A 27,419-nucleotide genomic window follows, 5' to 3' on the forward strand; every position below is an offset into this window, starting at 1 on the left:
AAAAAGAGACGAAATGGGGGCTGGAAAGATGGTTTAGTGGTATGGTTCATAACTGTAACTCCAGTTTCAGGGGATCTAGCACCCTCATACAGACATACATGCAGGCGAAACCCCAATGCACATTAAAAAAAATCTTAGGGGGGGTGGAAACCCGAAATGAAGATCTTGAAGAGCTGAAGAGATGGCTCAGCTGTTAAGGACCTAGCGGCTCTTCCAGAGGGCTGGGTTGTGTTTACACCCCCATCTGGTTTATAACACCCCTAACTCCAGGCCAAGGGATGGGGCGCCCTCTTCAGGCCGTCCAGGCAGGGCATGCACACAGTGCACAGACACACAGGGACAGCTGAAGGGGTCGGGGATTCCCCAGCACACAGTACCGTGGCCACGCCGGAAGGACGCCATGCTGCCTGATCTCACCAGCTCCCCTCCATTATTACTTTATTTCTTTCACTTATCCTCATTAATCATTTTCTAATGTTTAAAAACTGTGTTTTATGTGTGGGTTTCGGTGTACGCATACCATGGCATGCATGGAGGTCACAGGAGTTGGATCTCTCCTTCATACATGCGGGCTCTGGGAGTGAAACAGGCCACTGGGCTTGGCAGCAACCACTTTGACCAGCTCAGCTACCCTACCAGCCCTGTTTCTTCAGGTGATTGATGTATTTACACTGTTGCTTGCCTACATCTGTGTCTGTGTAAGGGTGTTGGATCCCCTGGAACTGGAATTACAGACAGTTGCAAGCTGCCCTGTGCTCTTAGCGGCTGAGCCATCTCCCCAGACCCCCGGCCCTGTACTTTGGAGACCGGATCCCTCACGTAGCCCAGGCTGACCTTAAGCTCAGAGACCCACCCCAGTGCTAGGATTAAAATCGTGCCCTACCACTCTGGATCCAGCTACTTCTTAAAAGACTACTCATGTCTACGTGCATCTTCAAAATTATGCAAACAGTAACAGGTCACAAGCTGATTCGCTGAGATCTTACCTACTGTAACCAATCAGCTTTACAGTAAGCAAGGGTTACTGAGGCGCCAGAATAAACACAAACTCTCACTTTCGGAGATTGTTTTATGATCAATTTCAAAACACACTACAGGGAGGGTAGAATGAGTAGAAAAAAATCCTTTATTTTCCTGTTAACACTAAGCCATGTATTCACAAAATGTTCCGATTCCTCAGTCAGATCCATAACCCAGTCACTACCCTAAATGTTCACTGAGAGACAGTCAAGTGACGAAACCCACTGAGACCCCCACTAGAGAACAGCAACATTGCTAAGTATAATTTATGAACGTAGGTTAGGCTCTCTCATATTTACCAAGCTTATTTAAAAATTACTAACCCCAGTGGTTATGGTAACAGTAATATAAACACCTAATTTCAGCCAATGTTCTCTTCACCGTGAACACAAAACTTCTTAGAAGGTAGCTGTAGACTACGGACGGTGTGGTGACGACCTTGACCGCAGGCATCCACTAGACACACGCTCACGGTCGCTGTCATTTCCCACATCTCTCTGTGCATACTTGTCTCATAATATACATCATTTCTTCAAATAATTAGAAAAACAAGATGAACGCATTTTTCAATTTCATTTAGAAATAACTCTTAAATAAAAAGAAGCTCCTCGTGTTTGTCTGATCAATAGTGACAGCTGGCTTCAACTGTCCCAGCGCACCGCCTCGTTACAGTGAGTACTTCAATACGTTCTAAATTCGCACTTAAAATTTTAAGACTGAAGAAATTAAAAAAAAAAAAGGCATGACCATTCATCAACACCACTGAAACCTTGAGTTATTGTAAATATTCTTATATGTGCATATAATTCAAACAATACGCTTCTGGGAGGGAGAATAAAATAAATACACTGTCTTTTCCGTAGGTATTTAATGCTGCCTAGAGTTAGAAGAAAAGATTAGTATCACTAACAGAAAGAACCAAACTAGGGTGAGGACTATTTCCCAAGTAGTTACAATTTCCCCACACACAGGTGGGCAGGAGCCTGCGCAGTGCAGTTCCTGTAGTGTGACGTCACTGCCAGACGAGGTACGCTCTGTAAGCAGTTAATGCGATGTAAGGAGGAGAAGCCACCACTAACCTAGCTCGGCAACGCGTTCCCTACCACTGTAGCTGGGGAGAGGACTAAGGGAAACAAGGGCAGGGTCCACGGAGCATCACGGATGCCTTACAGCATCTCCAGGTATTAATAATCCAGTCACAAGAGAGCGTGTTTCCAAGTGCACTGACCTAGAATATGCTTTATGTAGCAGAGGGAGATTATTAAGTATTACTAACCTCCTTGTATTTCTCTGAACATATACATAATTGGTTATGCATATTAAAAACTACAAACAGACTTTTTAAACACTTTTATCTCATCTTGGAAAAGTTAACAGTACAAGTGGAATACTACTGAATTTTCTAAAATATCAAAACTTAGGGGGCAAAACTAAAGAAAATATTATCTCTTTAGTAAATGGTTTGTGTGAAACCCAAGCTCACTCTTATAGATTTGAAAGGATTGTGATCCAATGATTGTTTAGCAGCAATTTTACCAAACTGTAAATTCTTTTATTAACAGGCATTATAAACAGATAATACTAAACTTATTTAAAAACCATGAGTGCCAGCCACACCAGTGGATATACAGCTCAGGAATAACTTAAAATGTATCTCCCATTTTAAAAGGCAACACACAGCATACAAAAACCTCCACTAAACAGAAGAGCTATAATATGGATCCATGATTGACGTGTCTAACATGATATATATACAGTACATAGCTGTTAATTATGTCATCAGTACACTCTTCTACAGGACTCCTCTCAGGCTTCACTCTCTCCAGAAACTGAATTCTGAACTTCCTCTTCTAAAATTGGTACAATCAGGTTATCCTTCGACATCAAGTTATATTTCATCACAAATTTAGTAAACCGATGACATAAAAATGTTTCATTCTGTAGAAAGAAAAAGAAAGTCATTTTAGTATCCAAAAATCAGAAGGCTAGAAAAAGACCAACACACACGTTCTTGTCGCCCTGACAATTACTGACATGCTGTAGTTAGTTTTCTGTCAACTTGACAAGAGTTAGGGTCATCTTGGAAGAGGGGCCCTCCACTGAGAAGATGCCCTACCAGACTGGTCGACAGGCAGGCCTAGGGGGCACGTATTTCTGATTCCTGTGCACAGTGCCATCCCTGGGCAGACATACATAAGAAAGCAGGCTGAACCTTTATTCCTAGCACTTGGGAGGGCCAATCAAGATTTCTAAGAATTCAAGGCCATCCTTGGTCTACATTAGGAGTTCCAGGTCAGTCGAGGTTACATAATCTCAAAAAAGGTGGTGACTCTCTTCTCTAACCAGAGCTGCCGTGAGACCCTGTCTCAAACCAAAATAAACAGGAGACAAAAGGAGGCAAGCCGAGCAGGGCAGCTCCACGGCCCGAGCAGTGCCGGGGAGACGCAGAGCTAACCCTCTCTCTGCTCAGACTGCTGCCATGGTCCTTACCACAGCGGTGCACAGCTACGACAGACACTTACTTCATATTCGTCAAATATCTGCCGGTGGTGAAAATAGGCGTGTGAGAATATTCTATAGATCCTACGGCACACTGATCCTAGTTTGGCTACAGACGACTCTTTTATGCTAACCCTGAAAGGAGGAGAGAAACCAGAGAGTGTGTTAGAAATGTACACAGCCCAACCTTCTCAATTCCCAAGTGTGCAAACCAACACCCAAGAGAAGAGGGTCTGGGCCTCTCCTTGATCCTGGACCAGCCCTCTCTACTCAGCCACAGCACCTTAAAGGCAGTATTGTACTTCTGAAATTTTGTTAAAGAATAATGCACTTACACCCTGACACCTCAAAACGTACTTAAAAAAAAAAAAAAGACCTTAAACAATATTTTACACTAGTAGTACTTTGTCTAATATAGATGATGGAAACCACTAAGAAGACTCGTTATTTTATCCTATAGAGCCCACTTTTGCTTCCTTTTTATTTTTGAACATCGGTTTCTGAAAGTGCAGACGCTCTTGTAAGCAAACTCATCCATGTGCCTAATGAAACTCATGGGGGGTGGGAGAGGAGCAATGGAGAGAGGGAAGAGGAGCGAGGACAGAGGAAAGGGAAGAAAGCGAGGAAAACAGAAGGGAGGTGCTTGGGAAAAGGAAAGGGCTGGGGTATGGAGTAAACACTATCAAAATACATTACATTAAAAATGTACACAGCTGGGCAGCAGTGGCCACAACCTTTAATCCCAGAGGCAGGAGGATCTCAGTGAGTTTAAGGCCAGCTTGGTTAACTAAGGGAGTACCAGGGCAACAAAGCGAGTTCCAGTTACAGAGAAATCCTGTCTCAAAAAACCAAGAAATAAAATAGAATGCATGCTATATATGTATGTCATGATATATCCATTACTATGTGTAATTAAATATATGTTAAAATTTTGCTTACAATTGTTACGGCACAAAGAAGCACAAACAAGCAGCCTCCCCTAATCCAGTCAGTACTTGTTTATCTAAGGAGGCTGACTCTCACGGCTGGTGGGAAGAGGCCTAGAGAAGGCACAGCAACAGCAGCAGGGACCAGCACTAAACTGCTCTCTGTTTATGTTTCTTTCGGAAACAAGTTCCAACGTTTAACCACAACCCCAACTTCAAACTCAAGTAATCTGAACAAGTTAACTATATGCTCATAAAAAAATAAGTCAGGGGCTGGAGAGGTGGCTCAGAGGTTAAGAGCATTGCCTGCTCTTCCAAAGGTCCTGAGTTCAATTCCCAGCAACCACATGGTGGCTCACAACCATCTGTAATGAGATCCGGTGCCCTCTTCTGGCCTACAGGCATACACACAGACAGAATATTGTAATAAATAAATCTTTAAAAAAAAAAATAAGTCAGGCACTCCTTTAATCCCTGCACTCAGAAGGCAGAAGCAGGAGGATCTCTGTGAGTTTGAGGTCGGCCTAGGCTACAAGAGCTAGTTCCAGGACAGGCTCCAAAGCTACAGAGAACCCCCACCCCGTGTCAGGACATTATTTTCAAACACCAGGTTTCAAGTCCTGCTCACCTGCTGGGGAAGTATTTATTGCTATTCAGAAGACAGGCGGCACCGTCCAGGGTGTGTCGTGTGTAATCTATAGCAGGACACTAGAAGAGAAGAGTGTGAGCCGCATTAGCAGACAGGTCTGCATCCACCCGCTTCTCTCACCACGGTGAGAGAAGCAACACAGACGAGGAAGGGTTTCTACTGGCTCACATGTCAGAGGTTCACTGCACCATGACAGGGAGGTGCCATCCCTCCCGACAGCCAGGAAGGGGGCAGCTAAGAACTGCCCTTCAGCACAGGGAACGAGGGGATGGGACAGACTTAGCTGACTTCCCAGGGGAGGAGTGGTTGCCAGCCTAGCTCCAGGTTCAAGAGACCCTGCCTGCCTTGTGGGAGGGAGTTAGGGTGATAGCCTCCTCTGGTCTCCACATACACATGGTACATACCTGCACACACACGTGCACATGAAAGCATCACACTCACACATATTAAACACATCAGCAATGTTACATATATTCATAACATTATACAACCATGTCCACTGTGTTCAAACAGGATATGGAAAGTCCCCAGAGGCTCATCTGCTGACGGTCTCTCAGGGGAGTGGTGGAATCTCTGGGAAGCAGGTCCTGGGGCAGTGTCCTTGAAGGAACCCTGGGCCCCTGGCCCTTACCCTCTGCTCTCAGATACCATGTGGCAGACCTGCTTCACCAAATGCTCCCTTCTGAGATGTTCAGCTTCACCTCAGGCCCAGAGTGAGGGTATCAGGTAACCAGGTACTGAGAGAGCCCAATTCTCACCTCTTTTGGAGTTTTATGAGCTGCACAAAGGAAAATCCATTGTTCAGTTGCTGTCATTTGAGTACACGTATCTGGATGGCATTCACTCTGTTAAAAATAATTACATTTTTTAATATGTAGAAAGATATTGAAAAAAATCTGTCATTTGGATTACCTTTTTATATAAAAAGTAAAAAAATTAATTAGAAACATTGGGTAAATCTAAGCATACAAAATTATTTTTAAAAATCAGAACTCTGAACTATAGTTTTAACAACAAAAAAATTACCTGAAGTTTGACAGCAAGTCCATTTAGCTCAAGGCAGAATTGCCTAAAAGTGCAAAAATCACATTTATTACCCAGGCTTTGTTTATTTTCTTGTTTTATTTCATAATGCTACCAAGTTGGCTACCCTCTTATACACTTAGTGTAGAAATCTACCCAGACTCTAGGAAAGCATGTACTTTCGGACCCCCTGCTGTAATGCGACTGTCAGAACTGCGGACAGTTCTCTACAGAGATGCTCACATTAACCATGTATCGTAGGAGAACACTTCTGATTATGACTGACAACTGAAGGGTATTAAGTAATTAATACCTATGATGAAATAAGCTTCACTTATATACAATTATGTGTTTATTTTTATATACAGTTCTACACAAAGAAAGAACTAAGCTTTTTTGCAGACTAAAATTTGGGGTGTTTTTTTCTGAGACAGCGTTTCCTGTGTTGTCCTGGCACTCGACCTATGGACCAGGCTGGCCTCAAACTCAAGAGAGTCACCTGCCTCTGCTGAGTGCTGGAATAAAAGACATGCGCCATCCCCCCACCCCTCCAACCCCTCACACCCTACCCTCCACCCCTGGCTTAGACTAGAATTTTTAAATTTAGCAAAACATGATGGTCTATGCCTTTAATCTCAGCACTTGGAAGGCAGAGGCGGGAGGACTTCTGAGTTTGAGGCCACCACAGTCTCTACAGTGAGTTCCGGCTACACAGTTACAGTTTCCTTGTTTTGTCTTGTTTTTCTTTTTTTAATGATTTATTTATTTTTAAAGATTTATTTATTCTATATAAATGAGTGTTCTGTCTGTATGTACAACTTTATGCCAGAAGAAGGCACCAGATCTCACTATAGATGGTTGTGAGCCACCAGGTGCTTGCTGGGAATTGAACTCACAACCTCTGGAAGAATAACCAATGCTATTAACTGTTGAGCCATCTCTCCAGCCCCTGATTTAGTTATTTCTATTTTATGTGCATTGGTGTTCCGCCTGCATGTATGTCTGTGTAAGGGTGTCAGATCCCATGAACTGGAGTACAGATGGTTGTGAGCTGCCATGTGGGTGCTGGGAATCAAACCTGGGTCCCCTAGAAGAGCAGTCAGTGCTCTTAACCACTGAGCCAGCTCTCCAGTCCTTTGTTTTGCTTCTTAAGATAAAGTTTTGCTCTGTAGTTACATCAATCTTCCAAGTGCTGGGATAACAAGTAGGCACCTCAATCTCCAGCTATCCCCCATTGTTTGTCCAAGAACTTTAAAAGAAAGAAAAGCTCCTTCTTTTTATTTATGGTAATGCACACACCTGACACTGGGTCAGGTCACCTGAGCTGAAGCGTAAGTGGTAGAGAGCCACCTGACCTGGGTGTGGGGAAATTAACTCCAGTCTAATTGGCTCAGCAGTTACAATTCGGAGCTGCTGCTCTTGCAAGGGAGAGTCCAGTCCCAGCACCCACACCAAGGAGCTCACGACCCCCTCTATCTCCAGGTCCAGGAACAACAATGCCCACTCTGGCCTCCTCCAGCACCAGGCAAACAGATCACATTCATACATGAAGGCAAACACTCATACACATTTAAAAAATAACTTTAAAAAATAAGTGGGCATAGTCAATCAAGCCTCTAACTCCCAGCACTCAGGCAGACCAAGACTGGCCTATAGTGAGTTCCAGAACAGTCAGGGTCACAAAGACAGAAACCACGTCCCTAAACTATCTCCTCAAGAAATTCCAGAACAGCCGAGGTGGTGGCGCACGCCTTTAATCCCAGGAGGCAGAGGCAGGCGGATCTCTGTGAGTTCGAGGCCAGCCTGGTCTATAAGAGCTAGTTCCAGGACAGGCTCCAAAATCACAGAGAAACCCTGTCTCGAAAAACAAAAAACAAAAAACAAGGGAAAAAAAAAAACCTGTCTAGTCCATTAGCATTTGACAAATTCAGAGAAAATATTCTATTATCTATCCTCCCTTAGTGAGTTCAAAGTCTTATACCTAATTTACTTTCTATCATAACTTGCATTACTATCTTTTGATATCTCCCAATCTTATACGTATACTCTACATTTCTTTAGTGAATTTCTTTCCTGAGTCTCATAAACACAGGAAGACTGTAGGGGCCGAGAAAGGCAGCCCCGTTTCCACACTGAGAATCACACTGTTAAATGAACTGCAAAGGCGCCATACCTTGAACAAGATTAGAAATGTATGTACAGGATGTTTTAACAAAATTAATCTCAAATTTGTAACAATATACAAAATATGCATACAATATACAAAAGTCCAATCCAATGTAAAATATTTACAACTAGTAGTTGCCTTTTAAAAGTAGATTCAATAATCTACCTTTTTATCTTATCATGTCTATACCCCTTTTTCTTTTCAAAACTTGAACTCTGTGAGTTCATGACCAGTCTGGTATAAAGGTCATGTTCCAGGACAGCCAGAGCAACACAAGGAAACCCTGCCTCGGAAGCTGGAGAAATGGCTCAGAGGTTAAGAACACTGGCTGCTTTTTCATAGGTCTTAAGAGTTCAATTCCCAGCAACCATGTGGTGGCTCACAACCATCTATAATGAGATCTGGTTCCCTCTTCTGGTGTGTGTATAAATAATAAATAAACAAACAAGCAAATCCTTAAAAAAAAAAAAAAAAGAAAGATCATGCCTCAAAAAAATTAAAAAATTGAAACCCTACCTAGTGATAAGTATTTCCACTATATCAAGGTGGATAATCCCAGCTGCTTCCTCATCAAACAAAACACCTTGGTTCCCAAAAAATGCAGTATTTACATTAGAAGATGAAACAGGGAAACAGGTACCAAAAAATAAAGAAAAAGGACAGATATGGAAACCAATTAACTAAAAACACTATTAATTACGTACTGCTGTATTTTACTAAGCTAGGTTCGCATTATGTGTCCCAGCTGGCCTGGAACTCGATATACATATAGAGCAGATTGGCCTCAATCTCACAGAGCTCTGGCTTTGCCACCACACCAAGCCTATTTAGTATATTTTAATGGAAGAAAACAAAAAGCAAAGTATAAATTTTCATTTTTCTATGATTCTACTTCCTTCTCAACTGCTGGGTAACACTGTGCTTAGACAATATAAGTGAATTATGACAGAGACTATATCACACTAAATGGCACTATTCTGAATCACCTGTCACCCCAGTACTCCATGTCAGCAGACTAGTCTGCGCAGTCCTGAATGACGGTTCCCTGAGCAGTAAATGACTACCATCCACCCAACTCCTTTGGCAGTGCTGCAGGTGTAATCCGGCAGCTTCAAGTTCATCTACTACAGAGCTACATGTTGTGGACTATTTTTTAAACTGGGCAAAGATGTGTTACATTTGTTTTGCTGGGGAAAACTAACTGTGTGAAGGGGTGCTACATGTGTTTCTGTCACCCTTGTTAACATGCAGACATGTGTTAACTATGTAAAGATGTGTTGCATTTGTTTCACCTTGCCTGCTTAAGGCACCTGACTGTAATAAAGAGCTGACCAGTCAACAGCTAGGCAGGAGAGGGATAGGTGGGGCTGTCAGGCAGAGATAAGGTAGGAGGAGAAATCCAGGGGAGAGAGAGAATGAAAAGAGAGAATGAGGGAGAAAAGAGACACCCAGGGCCAGCCACGCAGCTGCCAGCCAGCTGAAGGGAGTAGGACATAAAGAAGGGAAGAAAAGTAAAAAGTGAATACAGAGAAACAGGTTAAGTTGTTAAGAGCTAGCAAGACACGAGCATAAGCTACAGCCAAGCATTCATACCTAACGGTAAGTCTCCATGCTATGATCTGAGAGCTGGCTGGTGGCCTAAAGCAAAAGCCTGGTACACCTAGCCACATGGTGAAAAGACGATTCAGAGCTAAAACCCACACATCCTGCCAGAAGATTACAGCTGTTCAAAGTGGCCCCATTTTCTAATCACAAAGATTCAGTATGAGCTGTCAGATTTGAATCAAGTTATAACTAAGTTGGAACAAAATATATTTTTTAAGATTTATTATGTACACAACATTCTGCCTCCATGTACTCCTGTATGCCAGAAGAGGCATCAGATCTCATTACAGGTGGCTGTGAGCTGCCATGTGGTTGTTGGGAATTGCTCTGGAAGAGCAGCCAGTGCTCTTTTAACCTCTGAGCCATCTCTCCAGCCCCCGAAACAGTATTTTATAATCAACTGCATACTTGTTATTCTAGGACTCAGGAGGCTGAGGCAGGAGAACAGAGCTGGAGACCAATGCTAGCTGTGCTAACACTTGTCTTCAGTTCCAGCACTAAGGAGCGGAGACAGGTGGATCAGAAATTCAAGGCCTGAGCCTACATGAGACCTTTCTCAGAATAACCAAAAGACACAAAGCTATGAAACTCGGCACTGTGATTTACCCAAATCTAACTGACTCATACTTAACTGTTAGCACATCCTGAGATCTCAGGGAGACCTACCTTAAATGCTCATACTTCCACACACCTTCATCTTGGCCTTCAGGCGGTTCAAGAATTTTGTCAATGTTGGAGCAGTCTGCCCTTATATTCTGTTGAATATACTATAAACAAAGAAGTCTTATGGTTAATTAAATTTTGCTGGATGCTAAACTTCATGCTAAATATGTTTAATATTTTTGTTTTTTTTTGAGATTATGTAGCTCCGGTCATCCTAGCCTCTAATTCACAGAGATCAGTCTACCTCTGCCTTCTGAGTGCTGGAATTAAAGGCATGCACCACCTAGCTCAAGCATCAATTCTTGGCCTTCTTAGTGATGAAATTAAAGGCATGTGCCAAAACACTGGACTTGAATTCCTATTTAAGACTCTTGTATTGTGGGGTTTGGGAGAAGGGAATGGGTTCTCACTATGATGCCGACTGATCTGGCATTAAGTCAGCCACCTCAGTCTCCCCAGAAACTCTAATTGAGGCACAAGATGTCTGGAATGTTCTCAGATGTTTTTCCCACCTTCTCTTAACAATCTTACGTTTTGATGTCCTCAAGTAAATGCAACTAATCCTGGACCACCTCCAATTCCACATAACAACTCTTTGCAGATCACTTCCCCAACTGACATACACTCATCTCTAAAATATTACATCATTCCCCTCCTTGCTCTCTTTCAATTTCATGGCCTCTTTTTTCATTAATTGTTGATATGTGTATACACACACACACACACATACTTACATAATTACATATAACATACACACATATATACCTAAACAATTATATATATATACACCCAGTAGAATCTGGTCTGTGCCCCCGCCCACATAAATTGGGAATATTAAACTACACCAAAGACATAAAACACTTGTTATGAGTGTTGTAAAAGAAATTATTATTACCTGCTGAACAGCAAGTGTACTGTCCATTTCATCAAATGATTCATCAGGCCAATTATAGAAATCCTATAAAAGTAAGATCACGGTTAAAGCACATACAAGGTGCGTTACAAACAGAATACACATGCTACTATCACCCTTTTTTTTTTTGGTTTTTCGAGACAGGGTTTCTCTGTGTGTATTTCTGGCTGTCCTGGAACTAGCTCTCGTAGACCAGGCTGGCCTCGAACTCACAGAGATCTGCCTGCCTCTGCCTCCCAAGTGTTGGGATTAAAGGCGTGCGCCACCACCACCCAGTTATAAACATCATTCTTAATAAAGATCTAAAGCTCACAACAGAGGAGAACAAAAGACTCTACCATGTGATTACCAGCAAAATAAAATAATCTCAGCCAATATTCTTAAATGGACACTAAAACTATATTTAACTGAACTACACATTATAATTTTTTGCAACCACAAACCCCTCAAACACATTTCCCATTAATCTTACATGGATTATTTAACTGGAAAGAGAAGTTTATCACTTTTTGTTTACAACAAAACAAATCTATTTAGAAATTTAAGACTTTATTTAAAAAAATAAAGATAATATCCCTTCTTTTTTTTTAAGATCTTTCGAGACAGGGTTTCTTTGTAATTTTTGGTGCCTGTCCTGGAATGAGCTCTTGTAGACCAGGCTGGCCTCGAACTCACAGAGATTCACCTGCTTCTGCCTCCTGAGTGCTGGGATTAAAGGCATGCGCCACCACTGCCCAGTGATAATATCCCTCTAAAAGTTGAACTGGAAAAATATGTCCAAACATAAAAAACTATTCAAATTTCTGAAGGCTAGCATTATTAGTAGGCAATTAATAACTCCATAATATTACTTTAAACAAACAGTATAAATTACTATTCCAATTACAAATAAAGTCTTAAATTTCTAAATAGAAATATGACTCCCATCAAAAACAATTTATGTAGAGACAGAAGAGACGGTTCAGTGGTTAAGAGCAACAGCTGATCTTCCAGAGGTCCTAGGCTCTATTCCCAGCACCCACAGGGCAGCTCACAACAGTCTATTCCTAGAGGACCCAGTACCCTCTCTGGCCTCTATGAGCACTGCATTGCATGCACATGATACAGGCAGCTGCCCAAACACACACAATTAATTAAAAATTGCAAATGTTTTTATTCAGTGCTGAATGAAATGGAAGAGTAGGCATGCACAAAGCCCTAGGTTTAATCCCCAACATGGAGGAAGTGATTCAACTGTTATCTTTTTGTTATTGTTGTTTCTTTTGTGTTGCCTTTGATACAGGGTGTGTGTGTGTGTGTGTGTGTGTGTGTGTGTGTGTGTGTGTGNGAGAGAGAGAGAGAGAGAGAGAGAGAGAGAGAGAGAGAGAGAGAGAGAGGTCTTAGCCATCCTTGAACTCAGAGTCCAACTGCCTCTGCCTTCAAGTGCTGGGATTCAAGTGCTAGGTACACCACCAGCTCTAGATGTTTTAAGGGGATATTTCTGTGGAGCACTGCATTGGTCTCAGATCCTCTTCTATTTGATTTTTCAGCAGCAAGGTTTACTTATATATCTCACACACCTTCCTTTCCTTTTTCAGTACTGGAGAATGAACCTAGGGTCTTACCTGTGCTAGGAAAACAATCCACTACTGAGCTGTATTTCTGGCCTTCTGGATACCTTTTACTTTCATGAACTGTTACAGACTGACAGGCTCCGCCGGTACCTCCACGAGCAGCACAATTCCTGTCAGAGCTGACCCTCAACAAAGGCCTCTAGGCTGAAATGCGGGAGGGGTTGTGAGGCTGCCCACAACCTATAAAGTCTTACTAACCAACAAAAGTAAGGTGGTGTTGGGAAAGAAAAGAAAATGCTAAGAATCAAGTGTAAAACACCATGTGATTAAAGCCTGAGAAAATGAAGAATGGCTAGGTAGCTCGCGTCTGTAATTCCAGAACTCAGGAAGCTGAGGCAGGAGAATCACTGTTCAAGTGCAAGGCCAGTCAGGTCACAGTGTGAAACCAGTTTCAATTCCCTCCCTTCCTACTCACCTCCCCACCCCCCACTCCCAAAGAAAAGGAAGAAAGACGATGGAGAAATGGCTTAGTGGTTAAGAGTACTGGCTGCTCTTTCAGGACCAGGGTCAGATTCCCAGCACCCACACAGTGGCTCACAACTGGCTGACGACAACTGGCTGCAATTCATTCACATATATAAAATAATTTTTTAAAAAAATTAAGGAAGGGCCACTTGGTGGCACATACCTTTAATCCCAGCACTTGGAGGCAGAGAGAGGAGAATCCCTGTGAGTTCAACACCAGCCTGGTCCACAGAGCAAGTTCTAGAACAGCCAAGGTTACATAAACCCTGTGGGGAAGGGGTGGTTAAGGAGGAAGTATATTTATGGATATAAAGCACAGATCAAGCCATATGTGGCGGTGCACATCTGAAATTCCCATACAGAAGAGGCTGAAACAGGAGACTGCCTCAGGTTGGAAGCCAGCATGATCTACAAACCAAGGACCAGGCCAGCTAGGGAGACACAGCAAGACCCCGTCTCAAACCAACAAAGAGTTCAGGCATGGTAGTGCATGCCTATAATCCCAGCATTTGGAAGGTGAAGGGAAGGTGATCAGGAGGAGCTCAAAATGATCCTCAGCTACACAGACAGTTCAAAGCCAGCCTGAGCCATGTAAGACTCCATCTCAAAAATGGATGGGGGATGAGGAAACACAGAGTAAAAAATATCTAGAAAAAATTAAACAGGAACAATTGCAATAGGCAGCAGTAATGGCAGAGACCCACGAGTGATAAGAATAAACTGAACGCTCAGTCATAATGGACGCCTACCCATACCACCCCCCCAGGGCCATAATGGACATCTATCCATACCACCCCCCCCAGGGCCATAATGGACGTCTATCCTATCACCCCCAAAGCTGAGAAAACGTCATGGAAGAGGGAACAAAAGCAATCTAAGATCTGGCTGGGTGGCGGGCGCACACCTTTAATATGAACACTCAGGAGGCAGAGGCAGTGGCTCTCTGAGTTCCAGGATTGGAACTGAAGGAAGGAGAGGACTGTTGGAGGACACTGTCCTCGACATGACATGACCACTGCTCTCTTAAACGCAAAGCATACTGGGTCTGTCATGGGGAAGACTCGCAAGATTCTTCCCCAAGCAAGCACCAAGCATCTATGGGCAGATGATAGGGTGAAGAGACATTATCTTCGGTGGTCTAACAACTGTTAAGGTTTTCACAACAGTAAACAACCCTAAGGAAGTTCACTGATCTCTCTCTCTCTCTCTCTCACACACACACACACACACACACACACACACACACACCAGTAAATGGCCCTAAGGAAGTTCACCGATCACACACACATACGCAGAAGAAAGAAGGAAAATGAAGATATCAAAGTAGAAGGAGGACCACTTAGGAGTTAGAGTAGATCAGTGGGAGAGGGCGAGAACAGCAGCAAGTAATAGAGGGTAAGTAGGGAAGCACATTATATATATATGCATGAAATGTTGCAATGAAACCTATTGTTTACAACTAATATTTTACTAATAAGTTCAAGAGCTTGGGAGACGGCTCACTTGACAGAGCGCTTGTCATGAAACCATGATAGTCTGAGTTCAGATCCCCAGCACCCATGTAACACAAGCTGGGCACACTGCTTCTAAGCAGTGCATGTACTGGGGAGTAGAAACATCAAAAAAAAAAAGGGGGGGGGTGATTGAGGATCACAACCTAAGTTAACCCCCTGGACTCAACACACTCTCACTCTCTCACTTTCTCTCTCTCTCTCTTTCTCTCTCTCTCTCTCCCTCCCTCCCTCCCTCCCTCTCTCAAATCTTAAAATAACTTAAAAAAAATCAAGACTGTTAACATAATTTGTAAAGATTGTAGACGGGGGAGGGGCTCAGCAGTTCAGAACACTACTGCTTTTGCAGAGGACCTGGTTTCCGTTCCTGGCTCACAACTGCCCATATCGACCGTTCCACAGGATCAAGCATCCTCTTCTGGATTTCAATCACACCTGCATTCAGGTGGCACGCAAATACTCGCACACACATACACATAAATAAAAAATAATGTTAAAATGTTAAAAAAGATTATAGAGGGCTTGAGTCGGAATCTCCAGCACCCACATTTAAAAGGGGGGGGGGCTGATGGTACGGCCAGAAGCAAGAACTCTGTGAGTTCAAGGCCAGTCTGATCTGCATGCAATTTCTGGGTAACCAAAGAAGACATAGAAAGACCCTACCTCAAAAATACAAAACACTAGGCATGGTGGCTCACATCTTCAATTCCAACACTCAGGAGGCAGAAGCAGGTAGAAGTCTGTGAGTTCAAGGCCAGCCTGGTCTACATAATGACCCTGTCAAAGCAGACAAGACAGAGAGACAGAGAAAGACAGAAAGAGAGCGCCGAGCACATGGGCTAGCAAACAAGTCAGCCAGTCACAAAAGCTTGTAATTCCAGCATAGGCAGAGTTGGCAGTTCTGGGAGCTCCCGGGCTAGACAGTCAGCCTTGCTGATGAAACTGTAGGCTTTGGTTCAGTGAGAGACCCTGTCAAAAGCAGTAAGGCAGAGAGGGAGAGACAGCTTCCTCTGGTCTCCATGAACACCTACAGAGAAGACACCCACACAAGTACACACAAAAAACCTTTAAAGATTAAAATTATTAGCCACGTGGTAGGGACGCACTCCTTTAATCCCAGCACTTGGGAGGTAGAGGCAGGTGGATCCCTGTGAGTTCAAGGCCAGTATGGTCTCAAAGTAAGTTCGAGGACAGGCTCCAGAGCTACACAGAGAAACCATGCCTTGAAAAACAAAAACAAAAAGGATTAAAATTATTAACAAAAAATGAAAATATTATTAAACCAGGGATGATGATACATGTATGTAATCCCTTCATTTTGGAAGCTGTGATAGGACTATCAAGAGTTTATGGCTTACAGGAACTACACTGTGGTTTCCAGGACAACCAGGCTCCTATATAAGTTCCTGCCTCAAAACAAAATCAACAGTGATGGCCCGGAAAGGAAGGACAAGGAATTCAAGGTCATCCTTGGCAACCTGTGTTTCAGGCCAGCCTGGACTACGTAAGACCCTAAACAGATGAGCAAGCAGCATGCGTGGTGTGTTTTTAAAAGACACAGAGATAGATGGAGTGGTGATAGATGCGTGGTGTGTTTTTATAGATACGGATTTGGAGATAGCTAGAGCTGTGAAATGATGGGGAAGCGGTCCAAGGAGAATCAAGAGTTCAAGGCCAATCTAGGCTCCACAGAAAGTTTAGGCCAGCACAAGATATAAAGCAAAATTGTCTCAAAAATAAAAAAGTTAACTCAGAATTAAATGTTTTGACACATAACTGTGACATTTATTACACTTAGGGGAAAAATAAAATCTAACAATAAATGTACTCATTTAACTCAGTGAACATACGTTAAAAACCAACCATGTATTGTCTATATTCTAGCCTAACTAACTTTCAAAATGTTCTACAGCACATGCCTGACTCTAGCACTCCGGAAAGGAGGCAGGATGAGAATTTCAAGGTCATTCTCAGCCACTTAACTCTGTTCAACACACTATGGAACAGACCACTTGAGTGAAGAAAAGCTGTATGATAAACAGGGAAGGTTGCTTAAATGCAATTTTTTCTTCTAATCCTTATTTTTTTTCTATTACATTTTACCTAATCTTATTCACATATGCAAAAGGACATGTTGTGGTATTTATTCTAAATAATTTTTTTTTTAATTTTAAAACTCTCATCTAAGGATACAGCCAAGAGACAAAGTACATATTTAATTTACCACAAAAAAAGTCTTGGATTTAATCCCAAGCACCAAGAAGTTAAAAAAAAAAGTGATCACTTAAAAATTAGGGAAAAAAATGTTGCCTACATACAACAGTAGCTATTTGAAAAACGAACCCTTAGAAAGATTGTCAAATAGTAAAAAAAACGTATACATAGTATACAAATGTCCAACAGAATGAAGGCAAACTGCCAGTAGAAGGAACTCACAACCCACGAAACTCACTCTGGAGACCAGGCTGGCCACAAACTCAGAGATCAGCCTACCTCTGCCTCCCGAGTGCTGGGATTAAATCCATAACGGTTTTCACGGCAATTCTCTAGGGCTAGGGCTGTAGCTCGGTTTCCAACAGGCACAGGGTCCTGTGGGCTCATCATTTCCCGACACCTCATAATCCCTGCATGGTGGTACGCACTGCAATTTCAGCCTTGGAGCCGTGGAAACAGGAGGACGTGCGTCCAAGGTTATCTTCAACTACGTAGTAAATTCGAGGGTAGCCTGATTTTGAGACCCTTGTCAAAATCAACAACAAATAGGAGAAATAGCAGTTCTCTACAACGGCCGCGGTGGCGGGAGGCAGAAGCAGGCAGATCTCTGAGCTCGAGGCCAGCAGCCTCGTATACTCGTCTACAGAACTACAGGACAGCTAGGGCTACACAGAGAAACCATGTCTGGGGGAGAGGGGGATTCTCTAAAACTTAGTAGCTTAAGTATCTTGATTTTCATGTCTCTTAAAAAATTAAGTTTTTCAACAGAAAGAGTGTATTCAGTCCACGGAAAGCAGCAGCAGGCTAGGCAGCAAAAAGAACACTGGCTGCTAAAATTACATCTTAAACAGATCTCTCCTCATTTTAGAACATCGACTCCCTCCGTGACAGGCCATTTCCGCGGGCCCATTAATCCCATCAAGTTTGACTGTCAATTCGTTTTTATACCGGGATGCATCCCAGGTTTGCACATCGTAAGCAGCACCAATGTACTCCCCACTGGTGCCCTACTAAAAGGAGCATCAGAGGGCTTTTTCGGTCTGTTATCATCAGCCCTCTCCGACTATTGTCCGCACGTATCAGCAAGGAGACTCGCAAGGAATGACGCGGGACAAGTCGCAACCTGGTGGCAAAAACTCGCCGGACCGGTGAGCAGCCGGAGGGAAGCCGGAGGGAGTGGTGGCAAAGACAAACAACCGGGGAAGAAGCCAGCGATCGCCACCTGCATCCGGCTGGACAAACTGGCCGGGGCCGACCAGCGAGCGGCCAGGGACGTCAGCGGCCAAGCCGGCGCGGAGCGGAGCTGGGCTGTGCTTCCAGCCGGAGACGCCGGCGGCGGGACGCGGGGACGCCCGTCCGGTCCCCAGTCGCCGCGGGCAGCGGCCGGGGACGGGCTCCAGCCCCGGGCCTCGCCGGACACCCCCGGGGCCCCGCGCCTCGCAGGCCTCCAGGGCGCTCGGCGGCTCCGGAAGCGCAGGCCGGGTGTCCCGGCTCCGGGACGCCCCGACCCCCACCCGCTCGCCCCGGCCCGACCTCTCCCGGGCCGGCTCGGCGCCGCCAGGTCCGCGACAGGAAAGCCGCGGAGACGATACCTGCGCCTTCGTGCCCGGCCGGTTCCGCCTCAGCACTGCCGTCCCCTCCGCCATGACCATAGTGCCAGAGTCTGGGCGGCTGGCGGGCGTCGGTACCCGGATGTGGGGGCCGGCCGCTGGCGCGGGGGGCGGGGCGCGGGGGGCGGGGGGCGGCGGACGCCTGCGCGGGGCACGCCGGGAAGGGGGCGGCGGGAGGAGGAGCCGGCGCGGGGAAAGCCAAGGCCGAAAGGGAAGATGCGGGCGGAAGCCAGAGTCCGGAGCCGCTGTCAAGGTCTGTGTCGCGGGTGACCAAAGCTGCGTCACGCGCGGGCGTGTGTCCTTCGACTGTCTGTTCGCTGGCGGGGCAGTGTGCACCACAGTGGCCTTCTCGGAAAGCTGTGTGTGAGCGAGCACCTGCCGGAGCTCAATTCTGCAAAACCACCCTAAAATTAAGGGAGAGCACACACCGGACTGTGCGGGGAGATTTTCACAGAATCTTCATGGAATTAACCCAGGCTGCAATCAGATTGCCTGGGGCTGTTATGGGGGGGGGGCAGGAGGCGCTGGTGAACGTTGCGTCTGTGGTCCGCTGTGGTCCACTCACTTAAATCCAAGGACTCTTTCAATGACAAGTTGGTTTCCCGTAGATAAAAGACTCAGATTCTAAACTTAAAAAAAAATGCCATCGTGAGATAGAAAGTGGCTATTTGCTATTTGCGTTAGAAAGAGAGAGTTAAATTAGCTCCCTTTTTCCAAGTCGGAAGCAGGAAGAAATAGTCCCTGATGGGTGTTAATACAGTTTTATATATTAACAAAATTCCAGGTTTTCCTTCTGTTTTTAAGCGTTGTGGGGTTTTTGTTTTCTTGTGGGTTTTTGTTTGTGTCGTGCTGTTTTTTTTTTTTCCTCTTTTTGGAGACGGGGCTCTCACTCTGTAGCCGTTGCTGTTCGCTTCCTTGAGTGCTGGGCCACTACACTACGGTCAGGTCCAGAGGTTCACGTCTGTAAGCTAACTCAGAGATCCAGGTGACCTGACACCTTTTTCTGAACTCCCTGGACACACGCAGATAAAAACTTATACACACAAGATTCAATAAATACATAAGCAAGAAAAAGTGGAAAAGAATTCTTTCGAATTCAAAACCAGCATGGAGTTAGAGGCCAGGCAGGACCTCGGAGCAGGACCTCTTCAAAATAAAAAACCACAGCACTTTTACCAGAATTTCTTTTTCATCAAAGGAGGAGAAAGGTTTTGGCTCAGAGTGTCAAGGGATACATTTAATCATGCTGGGGAAGTTGTGGGCACTAGCGGGTGGGGGGGGGGCAGAGGTTGGTCTCACCATCGAGGCCCACCCAGAGTGACCAGCTCTCATAACTAAGCCACAGAGTTCCACAGCCTCCCAATAGCATCTCAAGCTGCAGACCAGGTATTCAAACCCACCCAGGAACTGGCGGGGAATAGTGGTGCACACCTTTAATCCCAGCAGCTGCAGGCAGATCTCTGAGTTCAAGGTGTGCCTGGTCTACGAAGAGTTCAAAGACAACTGGGGCTACGCTGTCTTTTCAAAAAACAAACCAAATGAGGAATTGCCTCCATCAGATTGTCCTGTGGGCATGCCTGTGAAGTACTGTCTGTTGATGGCGGATGTGGGAAGCCCCTGCCCACTGTGGGCAGTACAATTCCCCCCCTGGGCAGGGGCCAGCATTGGTCGAGAAATTTATAAGCTGTTCCTTCGTGGGTGCTACTTCCGTCCTTTCCTCCAGGTTCTCAACGCTGAGTTCCTGCCTTGCCCTTCCTCAGGGATGAATTGTTCCCCTAGAAGTGTCATGTGACTAGGAAGACGGCTCTGTGTGTGCCCTACGTGTATCCTTGGAGGCCAGAGAGGGCACCAGATCCTCTGGAGATCCAGTCACGGGTGGTTGTGAGCTGCCTGATCTGGATGCTAAGAACCAAACTCAGGTCCTGGAGGAGAACATTTTTGAACCAGGAATCTCCAATTCTTATCACTAGTGCTTGCGCTAATGCATTGAGAACTTCGGACAAATAAAATTTAAATATCATCTCTATACCAGACATAGAGGAGGAGTCGGTGAGACAGCAGAGGGCTACCTATGTCTTCCATTCGTCCATCTTTAAAATTTTAGGATTGAGGGGGCTGGAGAGATGGCTAAGAGGTTAAGAACATTGCCTGCTCTTCCAAAGGTCCTGAGTTCAATTCCCAGCAACCACATGGTGGCTCACAACCATCTGTAATGGGATCTGGTGCCCTCTTCTGGCCTGAAGGCATACACACAGATAGAATATTGTATACATAATAAATAAATAAATATTTTTTTAAAAAAATTTAGGATTGAAAGAAGAGATTTAGGATTGTATAGTACTTTCCCTGAGTATAGATAGCAATTACAGTTGAAGCTCATCTTAATATTCTCTCTCTCACTCTCTGTTCATTTATGTTTTCTGAGATCTCTCTATATAGCCCTGGCTGTCCTGGAACTCACTGTGTAGACCTGGCTGGCCTCAAACTCACAGAGATCCATCTACCTGCCTCTGCCTCCCAAATGCTGGAATTAAAGGTGTGCACCACCACTACAGCCCAACATCTAAATGTTCTCTTAATTCCAGCTTTGCTAAATGATTTCAGCCCATTTAAAGACAGAAAGAGGAAAAAGAAAGAAAGGTATGTCGTAGATGTTAAATTCTGGAGCATGTGCTCTTCGGGAAGAAGCGGCAGGAAGAGCAGGGGAGCAAGGCCACCGCGGGCTATAATGAGACAGTCTCAAGACAACAAATTCCGTCATCCCCTTGGAAAAGTCCAATAAATTTGCATGGTGATGTCAACGCTGACCTTTCTCACAGAAAGAACCTTGCTCTTTAGAGTTGACTGACGTGTTTCTGCATCATAACCTTCACATTTTCATTCCTGTCAGTCTGAAGATATGATCTCCCCCGCTCCTTTTCTTTTTTTTTTTTTTTCTTTTTTTTTCGAATCAGGGTTTCTCTGTAGCTTTAAAGCCTGTCCTACAAACTAGCTCTTGTAGACCAGGCTGGTCTCAAACTCACAGAAATCCACCTGCCCCCATCAGGCCAGCCTGGTCTACAGAGCGAGTTTCCAGGACAGACTCCAAAGTTACTTTACACAGAGAAACCCTGTCTCAAAAAAAAAAAAAAAGAAAGAAAGAAAGAAAGAAAGAAAACAAATGGAGAGACCAAGTAATACATAAAAGCAGACCTATTAAGAACACCTGACTTTTCAATGGAGACTATAAAAGTCAGAAGAATCTAGACAGATGTGCTGCAGATTCTAAGAGGTTACAGGTGCCAGCACAGATTACTATACCCAGCAAAACTTTCAAACACTGTAGATGGATAAAACAAAATAGTCCATGATAAAGTCAAACTTTAATAATATCTATCTGCAAATCCAACCCTAGAGAAGGTGCTAGAAGGGAAACTCCAACCTTAGAAATCCATGAAAAATAGGGAATAACCTCACACCAGCAAAAACAAAAGGGACACACACTACCACCACCAACACACACACCACCACTGCCACCACACACACACCAACAACAACATACACACACACCACCATCATCAACAACAACAAAATAACGAATCAACAATCACTGGTCATTGATCTCTCAATATCAGTGGTCTCAATTCCCCAATAAAAAGACACAGACCCAGAATGGATGTGAAAACAGGATCCATCCTTTTGTTGCATCCAAGAAACAAACGTAAAACAAGGATAGATACTACCTCAGGTTGGAAAAGAATATTCTGAGCAAATGGACCTAAGAAACAAGCTGCCCTACGTAGCCATCCGACAAAATAGACTTCAAACCAAAACTGATCAAAAGAGATCGGGAAGGGGCTGGAGAGATGGCTCAGCCGTTAAAGGCTAGGCTCACAACCAAAAATATAAAAGAGACCGGGAAGGACACTACATACTCTTCAAAGGAAAAATCCACCAAGGTGACATTTCAATGTATTTATTTATTTGGCTTTTGGAGGCAGGGTTTCTCTGTGTAGCCCTGGATGTCCTGGAACTTGCTTTGTAGACCAGGCCATTCTGGAACTCACAGAGATCCGCCTGCCTCTGCCTCTTGAGCACTGGGATCAAAGGTGTGCGCCACCACACCTGGCTGACATTTCAGTTCTTAACATCTATGCCTCAGACACAACAGCACCCAAGTTTGTAAAAGAAACACTTCCACAGCCTAAGTCATACATACACTTACCTTCACACACTGACAGTGGGGGACTTTACTCTCCGGCTCTCAACAATGCAGAGGTCATGCAGAGAAAAACTAAACAGGGAAAGGCTGGAGCGCTGACTTTGTAAACCAAGTGGACCTAATAGATATTTACAGAACATTTCCTTAAACACACACACACCTTCTCCTCTACAACTCAGGAAACTTTCTCAAAAACTGGCCGCAAGCTTGCACACAAAGATCCAACAGATAAGAGAAAACTGAAATATCTCCCTGTATCTTATCAGACCATTATGGATTAAAGGCAGATATGAGAAACAACAGAACTCTTACAAACTCATGGAAACTGAACAACTCTCTACTGAATGAAAAATGGGTTAAGACAGATATTAAAAAAGAAAGACTTTCTAGAACTGAATGAAAAGGAATACACAAAATACCCAAACCTAAGGTACACAAAGAAAGCATTGCTGAGAGGCAGGTTCATAGCACTAAGTGCCTACTTAAAATAAATAGGGATATCTCATAATAGTAATTTAATAACATACTTGCAAGCTCTAGAACAAAAAAGAAGTAATCATATTTAAGAGGAGTAAATGATAAGAAATAATCAAACTGAGGGCTAAAATTAATAAATAGAAACAATGAGAATAACAACGATTCAACGAAACAAAGAGTTGGTTCTTTGAGAAAATCAACAAGATAGACAAACCCTTACCCAACTAACTAAAGGCCAAGAGAGAACATCCAAATTAACAAAATCAGAAATGAAAATGGGGACATAACAACAGAAACTGAAAATCCAAAGAATCATACTTTTAAAACCTGTATTTCACAAAATTGGTAAATCTAAAAGAAATGGGTAATTTTCTTGATACATAACCACTTAGCAAAGTTAAATCAAGGTCATAAAAACAATTTAAATAGACCTATAAACCCTAGTGAAACAGGAGCAGTCATTAAAAGTCTCCCAATGAATAAAAACCCAAGGCATGATGGTTTTATCATAGAATTCCACCAGACTTTCCAAGAAGAGTTAACACCAATATGACTCAAATTATTATACAAAGTAGAAACAGAAGGATCATTGCTAAATTCGCTTCAGAAGGCCACAGTTACCCTGACGTCCAAACCACATAAAGAGTCAACAAAGATAGAGAATTTTAGACCAATTTCCCTTATAAACATGGATGCAAAACTACTCAATAAAATACTTGCAAACTGAATCCAAGAACACATCAAAAGATCATCCACCATGATCAATCAGGCTTCATCACAGAGATGCAGGGATGGTTTAATACAGGAAAATAAATAAATGTAATCCACCATATAAACAAACCCAAAGGGGAAAAAAAAACACATGACCATCTCATTAGATGTAGAAAAGGCCTTGGAAATAAATCTGTCACTGCTTCATGATAAAAGTCCTGGAGAGAATAGGGATACAAGAGACATAACATAATAAAGGCAATTTACAGCAAGCATATAGCCAACATTAACTTAGAAACTCAAATCAATTCCATTTAAATCACAAAGAAGACAAACTCTCTCCACTCTCTCCATATCTATTCAATATAGTACTTGAAGTTTTTGTCAGAGCAGTAAGACAACTGAAAGAGATCAAGGGGACACAAATTGGAAAGGAAGAAGTCAACATATTGCTATTTGCAGAGATTATACATAAGTGACCCTAAAAAATTCACCATCAAATTCTCACAGGTGATAAACATTTTCAGCAAAGTGACTGGATACAAGATTAACTCAAAAAAATCAGTAGCCCTCCTACACCCAAATGACAGACTGAGAAAGAAATCAGGGAAACAACACCTTTTGCAATAGCCTCAAACAATATAAATTATCTGGGGGCGGGGGTAACTCTAACGGGGCAAGTGGAAGATTTGTATGATCAAAAACTTCAAGTCTTGGGCTGGAGAGATGGCTCAGTGGTTAAGAGCATTGCCTGCTCTTCCCAAGGTCCTGAGTTCAATTCCCAGCAACCACATGGTGGCTCACAACCATCTGTAATGAAGTCTGATGCCCTCTTCTGGCCTGCAGACAGACACACAGACAGAATATTGTATACATAATAAATAAATATTAAAAATCATCCTACCAAAAACAATCTACAGATTCAACGCAATCAACATCAAAATTCCAACGCATTTTTTTCATATTTATTTATTATGTATACAATATTCTGTCTGTGTCTGCCTGCAGGCCAGAAGAGGGCACCAGACCCCATTACAGATGGTTGTGAGCCACCATGTAGATGCTGGGAATTGAACTCAGGACCTTTGGAAGAGCAGGCAATACTCTTAACCTCTGAGCCATCTCTCCAGCCCCCACAATTTTTCTAACAGACCTTGAAAGGAAGATTCTCAACTTGATTCTCAACTTCTTCATAAGGAAAACAAAACAAAAACAAAAAAGACACCTTGGGCTAGCTGAAACAATCCTGACCTATAAAGAACTGCTGGAGGGGTGATGGCTGTTCTCTGCCCAACAGCTCCGCCTATCTCTCTGCTGCCTAGTTATTGGCCGTTCAGCTTTTTATTAGACAGCCAGGTGCCTTAGGCAGATAAAGCAACACATTTTTATATCCCTAAACCCATGCAGCATAAACAAATGTAACACACCATGTCAAAAAGTAATATTCCACAACACAAATGTAACTCACCTTGTCAAAAAGTAATTCCACGGCCAGGCGGTGGTGGCGCACGCCTTTAATCCCAGCACTCGGGAGGCAGAGGCAGGCAGAACTCTGTGAGCTCAAGACCAGCCTGGTCTACAAGAGCTAGTTAGTTCCAGGACAGGCTCCAAAACCACAGAGAAACCCTGTCTCGAAAAACCAAAAAAAAAAAGTAATTCCACAACACAAATGCAACACACCTTGTCAAAAAGTAATATTCCACAACACAAATGTAACACACCTTGTCAAAAAGTAATATTCCACAACACAAATGTAACACACCTTGTCAAAAAGTAATTCTGCAGCATAAAGAAATGTAACACATCTTTGCTTAGTTTAAGTAGGTCTACAACATGTTCTTAGGTTATTACTGAGATTCCTTTGGGTATATGCTCAAGAGTGGGATAGTTGGGTCTTATGGTAGATTGATTCCCAATTTTCTGAGAAACTGCCATGTTGATTTCCAAAGCAGCTGTACAAGTTTGCTCTCCCGCCAGCAACAGAGGAGTGTTCCCCTGGCTCCACATCCTCTCCAGCATGAGCTATCTCTTGGGTTTTTGATCCTAGCAATTCTGAGAGGTGTAAGATGGAATCTCAGAGTTGTTTTGATGGCTAAGTTTGTTGAACATTTGTTTGTTTCTGTGATGGGAAACCTTCGGCCAATGGCTTTTGAGAGGCTGGACCAGGTTGAGGCATGGCTTTGGGGTACCAAAAGGCTGCAGTCCCGCCTGCTCACTCCTCTCTTCCCACGCTCTACACCTTGATGTTGGACCCCATTCCTGTTCTGAATGCTGGGAGGAAGAAGGGCAGAGTGAGAGAAGCCATGGATCCTCTGCCTGAGATGGACGCCCAGTTAGAATCTCCGGTAAGTCACTGCCATGTGGCGATATACAGATTAATGGAGATGGGTTAAACTAATATGTAAGAGTTAGCTAAGAAGAAGTTAGAGCTAAAGGCCAAGCAGAGTTTTAATTAAATACAGTTTCCGTGTGGTTATTTCAGGTGTAAGCTAGCCAGGTGGCCGGGACAAACAAGAGGCCCTCACCATAAACATAGTATCTTCCATTTCAAGTGATGCTGTCTGATAATGGTGGCTTCACAAAAGAGCTGGAAATTATGATTATTCACTTAAATTGCTACTAACTTCTGACTTGAAAAACAGAAATTTATGCCCTGGCAATGCTGAAGCATGCTTGAGCTGTCTGTATATGGCGGTTGTGTTCAACTTGTCCGTGTTGGGTTTTACGGTCTAAGTTGATGAGGACGACTGACCAGGTAGGTCTCTTCCTCTGCTTAGCTTTTCTAATTTTATTATTCCTGGATAATTTTATGTCAGTTTGACACAAGCTAAGGTCATCCGAGAGGAGGGAACCTCAGTTAAGAAAATGCTTCCATGAGATCAGGCTGCAGACAAGCCTGTAGGGTATTTTCTTAATTAGTGATTGATTGTGGGGAGCAGTCCACTGTAGGAGGTGCTGGCTGTCTTGGATTCTACAAGAAAGCAGGCTGAGCAAGCCATGGAGAGCAAGCCAGTAATTATCACCTCCATGGCCTCTGCATCAGCTCCTGCCTCCAGGTTCCTGCCCTGATTGAGTTCCTGTCCCGACTTCCTTCCATGATGAACAGCGATAAGGAAGTGTAAGTGAAATAAAAACCCATTCCTCCCCAAGCT

The 27,419-nt window shown here is 43.6% G+C and overlaps 1 protein-coding gene across 7 annotated transcripts in view; it reads right to left on the reverse strand.

Moving 5' to 3' along the window:
• The window catches only part of LOC126511803 (MOB-like protein phocein), a 44,943-nt gene that overhangs the window by 12,772 nt on the left and 4,752 nt on the right, over window positions 1-27,419 (reverse strand). The window contains exons 1-8 of one of the 7 annotated variants that reach the window (XM_050159198.1): window positions 18,861-19,015; window positions 11,448-11,510; window positions 10,556-10,656; window positions 6,121-6,163; window positions 5,853-5,939; window positions 5,074-5,153; window positions 3,543-3,654; window positions 1,109-2,958 (exon numbers count right to left, since the gene is read on the reverse strand). In XM_050159198.1, coding sequence (XP_050015155.1) covers window positions 2,827-2,958; window positions 3,543-3,654; window positions 5,074-5,153; window positions 5,853-5,939; window positions 6,121-6,163; window positions 10,556-10,656; window positions 11,448-11,510; window positions 18,861-18,920 — 678 coding nt within the window. In that variant the 5' untranslated portion in view covers window positions 18,921-19,015 and the 3' untranslated portion in view covers window positions 1,109-2,826. Of the gene's footprint in view, window positions 1-1,108; window positions 2,959-3,542; window positions 3,655-5,073; window positions 5,154-5,852; window positions 5,940-6,120; window positions 6,164-10,555; window positions 10,657-11,447; window positions 11,511-18,860; window positions 19,016-27,419 lie in introns of those variants that run through there. The other 6 variants (XM_050159203.1, XM_050159206.1, XM_050159200.1 and 3 more) reach the window with 6 other exon arrangements.

Source organism: Alexandromys fortis, unplaced genomic scaffold (assembly GCF_014885135.2).
Source record: "Alexandromys fortis isolate MF-2015 unplaced genomic scaffold, M_Fortis_MF-2015_v1.1 scaffold_65, whole genome shotgun sequence".
In the NCBI taxonomy this organism is placed as follows: Eukaryota; Metazoa; Chordata; class Mammalia; order Rodentia; family Cricetidae; genus Alexandromys; species Alexandromys fortis.